The sequence below is a fragment of the Propithecus coquereli genome, unplaced genomic scaffold, assembly GCF_000956105.1.
Source record: "Propithecus coquereli isolate 6110/MARCELLA unplaced genomic scaffold, Pcoq_1.0 Scaffold189, whole genome shotgun sequence".
Taxonomy (NCBI): domain Eukaryota; kingdom Metazoa; phylum Chordata; class Mammalia; order Primates; family Indriidae; genus Propithecus; species Propithecus coquereli.
In genome coordinates this window covers 727,345-737,660 of record NW_012143745.1, presented here as the reverse complement: position 1 = coordinate 737,660, position 10,316 = coordinate 727,345, and the positions used below count along the sequence as shown (strand labels likewise).

The window sequence follows — 10,316 nt, the reverse complement described above, 5'->3', positions numbered from 1 at the left end:
TTTTTTTTAATTTCATTTCACATGAGCATAGAAGAGATGGAGAGGAAAATTATGTTGCCAGAAAATGCCAGGGTAGATTTACTAAAGATATTATCATATACTATATTTAAAACCAAAGTCTAATTGCTGTAATTTATCATACTTCTGGTTATTAAAACCATGCTAATTTAAAGATTTTAATCATTTGTCACTTTTGCACATAGTGACTTTTTATAGAAGATACTATGAAAATTTCTGATTTTGTTAGCCTTTGTATGATTTTTTTTAGGAGCTCCTAAGCAGAATTAACATACTTTGAATATATAATCGTGTTTATATCAGTAGTAAAAATTCCTTGTGTTTTTCTTTTAGTTTGTTCAGTGAAATATCTGGAACTGCTGTGTAATTGCTGAGCCTAACGTTTGAGAGCACAGGCTACCCAATCCCTTTTAATTCCCCGCACACACATCAAACATCTTAAAGAGCAGGGTGGGCCCCACCCTTCCTTTTGGTTTGGAGAGAGGATTCTTTTAATGATCAGAGAAATTTGAAAGGAAAAACTCTACTGACTTTGGCATGAATTTGTTCCTTGGTCTTCAAAAATCAGAGACTCCTAAGACAGTCATTGAGGCAACATTGCTCTTTTAAAAACAAACATTAGGCCGGGCGTGGTGGTTCACACCTGTAATCCTAGCACTCTGTGAGGCCTAGAGGGGAGGATTGCTTGAGCTCAGGAGTTCAAGACCAGCCTGAGCAAGAGTGAGACCCTATCTCTACCAAAAATAGAAAAATTAGCCAGATGTCATGGCTCATGCCTGTAGTCCCAGCTACCCAAGAGGCTGAGGCAGGAGGATCGCTTGAGCCCAGGAGTTTGAGGTTGCCGTGAGTGATGATGATGCTACTGCACTCTACCCAGGGCAACAGAGCAAGACTGTGTCTCAAAAAGAAAAAAACCAAACATTAAATAATACTCTTTCTGGCTGGTAGAAGAAAGGTAAAGAGGTAAAAAAGTAATCATACAGTGCAGAAGAAAAAACCATCCCAGGGGTCAAGATGGCTGCTATGGGGGGAAAGGGCAGAGGAGAGAAAGCAAGTGTAGGGAGCGTACTTGCCAGGGGAAAAATCCTTCCTCTGCTGTGGGTGTGGGAGGCCCTGGGGACACATAGCCCATTTCAACAGAATTTACGGACGCACATCTCAATCCCAGTCCATTCCTGTTTCACCCCCTCCCTGTTCTTCTCTCTAAACCTGCTCCTGTGCAAGTGGCTTCCAAGTGCTTTCCCTCCCCTACCCCATACCCAGTCCAGTGCCCTCTGCCTGATGAATAACTGGTTGTTCATTCTGCAGGTGCAAAATTCCCCATTAAGTGGACGGCCCCTGAAGCAGCCCTGTATGGGAGGTTCACAATCAAGTCTGATGTGTGGTCTTTTGGAATTTTACTCACAGAGCTGGTCACCAAAGGAAGAGTGCCATACCCAGGTAAGAGAGGACCTTGCAGAAACGGGCCTCTGATTCGAGGCTTTTGGACACCATTTGGGGAAACCTCACCCAGTTTGCTTTCCATTAAGCATGAGTTTGAAGAATATGGGCAGGTATTTAGCCAGAGAAAAGCAAAACTGGGATCCACCATGGTATGTAGACAAGCAGCCACTGTGAACTGTGCACTGGGTTTAATGTAATTAACAGCTGGTCTGAATGCTTCAGTCCCCCACCCCTACGTCCCATCCCCTGCTCATGGAATCTCTCTTCTCTCAGTAGGAGTATGAGTCTGTGGTTCCCAGAGCAGAAATGTCACTGGCAGAGCCTCTGCCCAAATGGAGTTTGCAGACATGTCTGGGAAAGAGAAGGAGAAAAGCCCCCACTGCTTTTTGATTACACTGTAGCACTGACCCATGGAGTTAGCCTGGCAGGAAGATGCCAGGACCTGCTCTCTCTGCAGGCCCCAGCTCCAGATGGCCAAAGAGAGCAGACACACATGCAAAATGCAATTTAGAGACCATTCTTGCCTGTTGCCGAACAGTCCAAATATGCTATATCAAAGCATGTATAATGTAAAGAAATTGGAAATTCTCCTGAAATTTTTCTGGAGTATCAAATTCATGCTTTCCAAAGAAACCACAGGTTTAGGTTATCCATGCTTAAATTCATTAATTGAGACAGATGGTGACGTAAAGGACACTCATCCCATTTCACCTCCACGCTTTAGTGGTTATAGCACAGGGACGATCTGCTTTTTGAAATGTTAAGGACATATTTTTCAGTCACTGCTGAGTGGAGAGAGAACATAGCTCCTTCTCATGCCCTGCCTAAGAAAAGAGCTTAGGAAAGGAAAAAAAAACAGTGATAGGAACGATAGTGGAGATTAATGAGGAATTTAGGTCTCTTGCAAATCCTAGGTTTGTAATCGTATCTTTGCAGTCAGAGGAGCCAGCGAGGGCAGATTAATTTGTAATCCCTTTGTTCGTTTTTCATGATTGTTTCTGGTCATCTTCCGAGAACACAGAGAAGTGCACATAAAGAGGGTCTCTTTCTGGATTGGTATAGCCTCGAGACTCCTAGGAGAGCAGGGGTGACATGGAGGCAAAGTTGACAAATTCACGGTCTCAGAAGTGCCAGCACGGGCATGTTGGGATGCGGGTGTAAGGCAGCTTTATTGATGCCGCGGTGACTGCTGCTCCCGGCACACACAAGCAGCAGACACTCGGGAATAGTCAGCGGGCGCAGAAGGAAGGGCCGCCCTGGAGGGCTGGAGCGCAGCATGGGAGTTTCTGAATTGCTCCTCGAGGGGGAAATGTGCAGGTCTCGGGATTTTGAACATGGGAAGGCACCTCTTTTTTTCTCATCTGGATTTCGAACTAATTTCTTCCTGATCCCCCCGGTTTATAGTCACCCCATGTGCTGAACACAATTGGGGGGAAAAGGTTAATGTTGTTTTGCGTTTCTGAGAAGCCTTTCCTTCCAGAATACAAAGAGGCTTTTTGTTTCTCCAGATCCCACACAGAAGCCGAGACAAAGGGGCGGAGGTGAGGGCCTCAGAGAAGAAAGGCAGGTGTGCATTTCTGCAGGAGAGTCTTTCGTCAGGTTTGGTTTTAGCAGAAAGAAAACGGCCTCATTTTACAACTTAGACTAGGGTTCATTCATTTAGTGTAGCTTTAGTCAAGTATAAACTGTGCCAGGCATTTTTAAGACACCCATACTCTCAGCAAACGTTGATTAGTTCCGGCCTCAGGCTAGGCACTGTTCTAGGTGCTAGAGAGACACTAGTGAGCAAATAAATGAATTTAGTCCCTGTATTTGTGGAGCTTATAGTCAGATAAAATATGCATCAAATCCAGGAAGAAATTGGCTGTATTTGTTATTTATTATTGGAGACAGTCATCCTCAAGGGATGGATTACTTGACTTTACCCACTGTGGGCCCCAAATCTTAATTCTGATAATAGGGTCGGGGGCACCTGATTCAGGTGTCTACATACAATGTCTACATACAATGTCCAAAGAGGGGCCTTTCACGCAGCATCCCGTGAGGTGGCACAGGACTTTGAAGTGAGGACTAAGTCCAGCTTATCATGCATAGTTATATCTACAAGCAACTGCTGATACGCAGTGGGCTTGGATAACGGCCTCTGATTCTGGGGTGGGGGAGTGCTGTGTAGAGAAGGCAAGTCAGCCAGGCCTTGGAAGGTGAGTGGGGTTTCCTCAAGTCGAGGAAGCGGGAAGAGCATCCCAAAATCTGGCACATGGAAGGACAGGGCCTGTTCAAGGAGCCACAGGATGAGTGTGAGGAAAAGAGGCCACGTGAGGTGAAGTTCCTGGAGATGTGGCTGGAAAGGTAGTCGAGAGCGAGAGCCGGTCAAGTGGGGCCTCGTGTGCTGCCCGGCTGGTAAGCAGCGGGGACCAGGGAGCCATGTCAGCAGGGCTGACGTGAGCTGCCCCTCACTCATGAAAGATTGTTCCCAGGCCTGCTCCTAGCCACCGGTGCTTGTTGGCTTTTGTTTTTTAACATAGCTGTAATCATATTTAATTGGACTTGTGAATCTGACAGAAAACTCTTTTTGAGGGAGAAGCTTTTACAGAGGGATTCCAATTATAGGATTATTACCCTAATGAAGGAGAACAATTCCTAGGGAGCAAACAGTTCCATTAAGCTTCATCCAGACATCACTGTGAAAGGCAGGAAGGGCCCCCATCTCTACACTCGTGCTGTCTGGGGGTGCAGACCAGGCAGTCCACATGGCTGAGGGGTCGCTTCTCCTCAGCTTTCCCCGTTGAGTCTTTGTGCCTGTGGGTAGAACCCCAGAACAGATTCCCAGGCCCTGTCCGTCTTGACTTTCATTCTGCATTTTGAAGGAGTAGTTTCTAGTTGACTAGAGTACGTTTGCAAGTCATTCTTCTTTTGCGAACAGTACGTGGTGGTACATTTTTCTGAGTTCTTCCATGCCTAAGAATGGCCTTCTGTCGCCTCGACACGGAGGAAAGCTACTCGGGCTGGTAGGCGAGGATGGAAGTGGGTGAGGAGGAGGTGACTTATAAATGGATTTTATAAAAGCTTTGTAGGCATTTTTGCCCAGCATGTAAGAAGATCCAGAAGTGAGCATCAGAGAAGGAACTTAGAATGGATTGTGTGAGGTATGACGAAATAAAGGGCAAAAGGGATGAGGAGGCGATAAAACATTGGCAAGGTTTGTGAAAGGAATGGATAAAAAGGAAGGGACGAGTACAGTCTCAAGCTGCCTGAGAACCTTGAAGCCAGAGAAAAAATACTGAAATGTGATGCTGAGATTAGCAGGACGGTAGTGAAGAGGAGTCACGTCACCTTACCAGACGAGGAAGGTTGCTTTCAAGACGTGTATCAAACGTGCACACAGCTCCAAAGAATAGCTTCATGGTATCAGTTCCCTGCTAGCAGCCTGACCTGAATTCATTCTCAGCATTGCAGCCTAGCTTGCTTTTCTGCGAGCCTGGGTTCAGAACCATTCTTTGCATCAAGATTGGAACTGATTTTATACCAATGTATAATGAGAAATAGAAACACATAAGTAAAAGCAGTTTTCTGGGGTTGATGCATAAAATCAGAGTGATGCATTTTAACCTGCCATTTCACTTTGAAAACCCCTCTCAAATCCTTCTTTTCCTCTCTGCTCCAAGTCTCTCCTCACCCACCTACCATTCTGTCATTGTCACCAGCAGAGTTAGTATCCTAGAAAACACAGACCTAGTTATCTTACTCTCCTAGTGAAACAAACACACCCATGGCTTCCTTTTGCCTTCCAGATAAATTCCAGAAGGCTTAGTTTTGCATAGTCCTTTGTGACTCTTTTCCTGCAATCATTCCATAAATATTTATTGAGTGCCTACTGTATGCCAGACACCAACAGTATAGCAGTGAAGCAACAGACAAATGCTCCTGCCCTCATAGACTTGCATTCTACTTCAAGGAGACAAACAATAAACAAAGATAAATAAGCAAAATATGTCAAACGTTGGCTGGTGATAACAGCTCGGGAGAAAAAGAAAACAGGGAAGGGGAGAGAGGGTATCGGGAGAGGGTGGCAGGGGAGGACCTCACTGGGAAGGTGCCATCTGAGGAAAGACCTGAAGGAAGGGAGACTTGAGCCAGGTGAGTATCTGGGGATGGAGCCCACTATCAGGGCAAGGGAGAGTGCAGAGCCCAGAGACCCTGCAGAACTGCATGAGGGCCCGTGTGGCTGGAGCTGAGGGAGCAGGAGGTCTCCAGGGGCAGATCAGATAGGCCTTCCTAAGTCATTGTTGGGTCTTTTGCCTTTATTCTTAGTGAGATGGGAAGTGAGGGGATTTGAGCAGGAGAGTGACATGATCTGACTTAGCATCTCTCTGTTGCCATTCTCCATCTTTCACACTTTACCCCAGACACACCAAGAGATCTCTTTTGAACATGCAGGTCTTGAACATGCAGGCCCAACCAAATGTCACCTCTTTTGTGAAGCCTTCCCCATGTCCAGACCAAATATGTTCCCCCTTCTGCTCGCTTCCATGACCCCTGGTACATCTCTGTTGAAGCACCTGTTTGTGTCTGTATTTCCCAGTAGTTCTATACTCTTTGAGGGGAAGGGAGCTCCTGTGATGTATTCTCGATTCCCAGCACCATGTCAGCCCCATGGTAGACTCAATAAGTATAAGCAAATGAATGAATGAGACAGAAAAGAAAGAACCTATGAGGTTTTTGAAACAAGGTTTTCAAATTTGGCCCATAGCTTGCAAAGCCTTTTAAATCTATTCCATCATCTTCACACGTAGACATAACATGTATTTTCCCAGCCACCAGATAGCCCTTGTCTTCAAAGTTGTTCTGGAAGATTGACTCTGTGGTCAGTTCAAACACGATGTTCCAACACTGTTCTAAGCAGAATGTCCTGGCCATTCTGTTCCCTGGCTCTTAACTGAACACCTGTTTTCTGTATTTGGCAAGATCTGGCAGAGCAGGAACATTTTCTTAAGCAAATTGCATTTATTCATGCATTTGAAGCACTTTCAAATCATTCAGCAAGTGACAGCCGCTTGACTTTCTTGAATGCATCTAGTCACTGGATAATGACTTTAAGAAATCAGGGAAATTAGTGAAACTAGTAGCTCCTTCCTTAAAGAATTACAAGTCCTGCCCTGTTCCATAGACATATATTTCCCTGTGTTCAACAGGAGCAGATTCTCTGCCGGTTAGGGAGGGCTTAAGACTCTCCAACCAGAAGGAGAACAGGAAGCAGGATGAAACCTCTAATCTTGGCCCAGGCTGCTGTGTCCCTCCCTGGCCCTCCCATGGTCCCCGGGACTTTTCCTTCAGTTCATGGTGCTCCCTCAGAGAGGGAATCCTGCCTGGGATGCCCAGAGGTTCACGCTGTCACCTCCCCTACAAGGCTTCAAGCTTCCCTTGGCCAGTGTGGCTGGTGAGAGGAGGAGGGAGGAAGGGGGCAGCCAGGGAGGGGCCCTTCACACCCAGCCCTGCGTTGCCGCTCCTCATCCTCAGTGGTACAGTCCCCCAGCCTCCCTAATGGCACCTTCCTCTCTTTACTTGTTTCTTTCTGAGACAAAGGAGTTCTTTATGATACTATATTATCAACTTTAAATAACCTTTGTGTATTATGAGACCTGCATAGCTGTCATTTCTGTATTTATTAATGCAGTGGGCTTAATAAAAACAGCTGCCCTGAGGTTATCTGGTAAGATGGGGAAAGAGAAGCAAAACTATTGTGCCTTCTCAAGATCAGTCCTTTATTTTCATCTATACTCTTTGATCAGCATCTCTCTGCCCAAAATTTTTACTTTGATCCTATACCAAGACCTAACATGAAGCCACATGGTTGTTGCCCAGTAAGGCAGCTTAAGCACATGATAATCTCATAATATGAGCACACGCGATGGTGCAGGCTCGTGCTGAGCAAGCACCATTAACACCCCTCCTTCTTCCGGCTCTAGTGCAGCACTGCTCAACAGAGGAGTAAACACAAGGGCCTTTTTACAGGGCTTATGCAGAGAAGCGAGGGAGCCTCAGACAGAAGGCCTCATGCACAGTATTGTATAGTTTTCTTCGAATGGAAAGCACAGTTTGCAAGCATACTTTGGATGTGTGATAACCTGAACATCATTCCCATTATTAAAGCACTTAATTCACATGGCACAAAAATCCAGGTTCTTGCAACCCATAGTCAAATCCAGATGCAAATATGAGCAGATAACAGTTAAAATCCCTGATTGCGCAGATATGGCCCCCTGAGATTCATATTGGGAAGCTGTACAAATCAAAAGCCATAAAACACCAACACTTTTTTTTCACAGAAGACAGTTTTTCTTTCTTTCTTTTTCTTTTTGAGACAGGGTCTCACTCTGTCACCCCTGCATGGCCCCAGCCTAGCTCACTACAACCTCAAACTCCTGGGCTCAAGCAATCCTCCTACCTCAGCCTCCCGAGTAGCTGGGACTACAGGCGTGTGCCACCACACTCAGCTAATTTTTCTATTTTTGGTAGAGACAGGGTCTCGCTCTTGCTCAGGCTGCTCTCAAAGTCCCGAGTTCAAGCAGTCCTCCCGCCTCGGTCTCCCAGAGTGCTAGGATTACAGGCGTGAGTCACTGCACCCAGCCAGAAGTTGTTCTTTCAAACAGCTGAAAGCACAGTGAATGTTGAGGTATTTTGTTGACAGATGGAGAGACTGAGGCCAGGGGAAGTCAAGTCACCTGCTGAAAGATGGATGCAAAGTCACAAGTCAAGAAGTGACAACTAATCCAGTGCTCTGCCAATGAAAGTGATTTTTATTCCTTCTCTAAAGAATCTAAAAAAAAGAGGGAAGTCTCTACTGAGTTCTAGAAGAGGAATAGGAAAGTTTAAAAGAAAAAGAGAGGAGGAAAAGAAAACGCATACATACATGAGAGTAGACATTGTTGGCAACCATATAGAGTAAGGGTTTGAAAGTGAGAGTTGGAAACTTGACCTCTGAGTGTGCTGGAAGAAGTTAACAAAATGATTTAGAAAGGATAATACAGTCATAATGGCAGGAATTGAGTATAGTCCTCTTGGCTGGAGAATCTTAGCTGCAGTGTTTTGGGCAGACCGACTGGAAATGATGCTACATCAGGGGCCATGTTTGAAAGCCTAAAATCCAAGGTGACAGGAGGCTGTCATGGCAGCTCTGGAGAAAAGGAATTCGAAGGCAGACCCCCTCACAGTGAACTAGTAAGGTGGTTTGTGGCCTGAGGACCGTTGAGTGGGGCCCTGTGGGAGCGACCCACCATGGGGGGCGCATTTTCCTGAGTGACTCTCGTGAGAGAGCAGGAAGGGCAGGTTGCTCCCCTGCAACTGGGAGCAGAGGAGAAAGGGTCGGAAGGAAACCGGCAGTGGTCTCTGTGCTTGCTGGCTGCCCAGCCCTGAGGCTCCTCTCTGACACAGCGGCTGGAAACCAGGGGCACGCCCGCCCCGCCCCCATTGAAAATGCTCTCTGTTGCAGCTCCCACTAGGAAACCTGGAAGCCGAAACTGTTTATCACACTGTTGCTCTAATACATGCCCAGACACTGTGTTTTAAAGTTTCTGTCTCTTTTTTTTCTCCCCTGGCCTTTTCCCCACAAAAAAGGGAGAAAAAAGAAAAACTTTCCCAGGCATTCTCATCCGCTGTCTCAGTTGGAAGTACAATAAAAAGAATCTTCTCTCTGCTATGCCCATGTCCCTCAAGACTCTCCTGAACACTCCGGTCCCCAAGACCCTATATATTTCCTTCCCGTTCACTGTCCTTCACCTCCCAGGTGAAAAAAAATATGGAACCATCTAAAAAGAAAAAATGAAATAGGCCTGTCTTTTTGATCGTGTGTAGAGTAAAAGCCATTTTTTGAAAAACAAAATTCTTGGAAAAAACATGATTTTCAAAGTTTTTATGGCCGAGAATTCTATTTTTTAAATACAGGTTGAGTATTCCTAATCCAAAATCTGAAATGCACCAAAATTTGAAACTTTTTGAGAGCCAGCATCATGCTCAAAGAAAATGCTCATTGGAGCATTTTGGATTTTCGGATTAGGGATGCTCAACTGGTAAGTATAATGCATGTATTCCAAAATCTGAAAAAATCTGAAATCCAAAACACTTCTGGTCCCAAGCATTCCAGCTAAGGGATACTCAACCTGTGTTAACACAGTCCACTTAATTTATCTGTTGTTCATAAACTAAAAACTAGCCTAAGCCTTGCTGAATGGGCCCATCTTGATTGTGCAGTTATTGTTGCAGAGGTACTTTGTGAAGGTGCCAGGTCCAAGGGTCAGCCAATCCAAAAGTGGGTTCTGGCTTATGGATGGTTGGAAAAGGAAAAGAGCTAGTCCCATTCTGCTTGTCATTGTCAGCCAAGTGCATTGTTGAATAGCCCACTTTTCTGGCAAAGCTGTCATTGGTATGTTTCTACTTGGCCCAGTGCGTGGAATTGTTTTCATCTGCTCCCCATGCTTTGAGGAATCTGGGGAGAAGGCGGCCTGAGAAGAGAAGGAGTGGGGAAGGGAGTGGGGGGTACAGGCCGAAAAGGCGGTAGAGAGTGAGAAGGAGCCTGCCAGTGTCCTGCACAGGCCAACTTACACTCTGTCCCCTGGCCCCAAATGCCCAGGAAGCAGGCTACCTCCGGAGAGCTGCATGTTGAGCTCATGTTGCCAAATCTGCTGTGTCCGAGGCTTGGGCCAAGCACTGGAAAAATAGCCTTGACCCAAGTGGCCAATTAAACTTTCCATTGGCAGAGATTGAATTAAGACTTTAAAAAAAAAAAAAAGAAGAAGTAAAATCTTTCCATTTGAGTAGTTTGCTTTTTAATGAAATGAAACATGTACTGACATAGCTCT

General features: G+C 45.6%; 1 protein-coding gene across 3 annotated transcripts in view; it reads left to right on the top strand.

The window, feature by feature from the left end:
- Positions 1-10,316, top strand: part of FYN (FYN proto-oncogene, Src family tyrosine kinase) — a 197,127-nt gene that overhangs the window by 183,578 nt on the left and 3,233 nt on the right. For all 3 annotated transcript variants that reach the window (XM_012642840.1, XM_012642839.1, XM_012642837.1), the window contains one exon: positions 1,327-1,458. In XM_012642840.1, the coding sequence (XP_012498294.1) occupies positions 1,327-1,458 (132 nt within the window). The remainder of the gene's footprint in view (positions 1-1,326; positions 1,459-10,316) is intronic.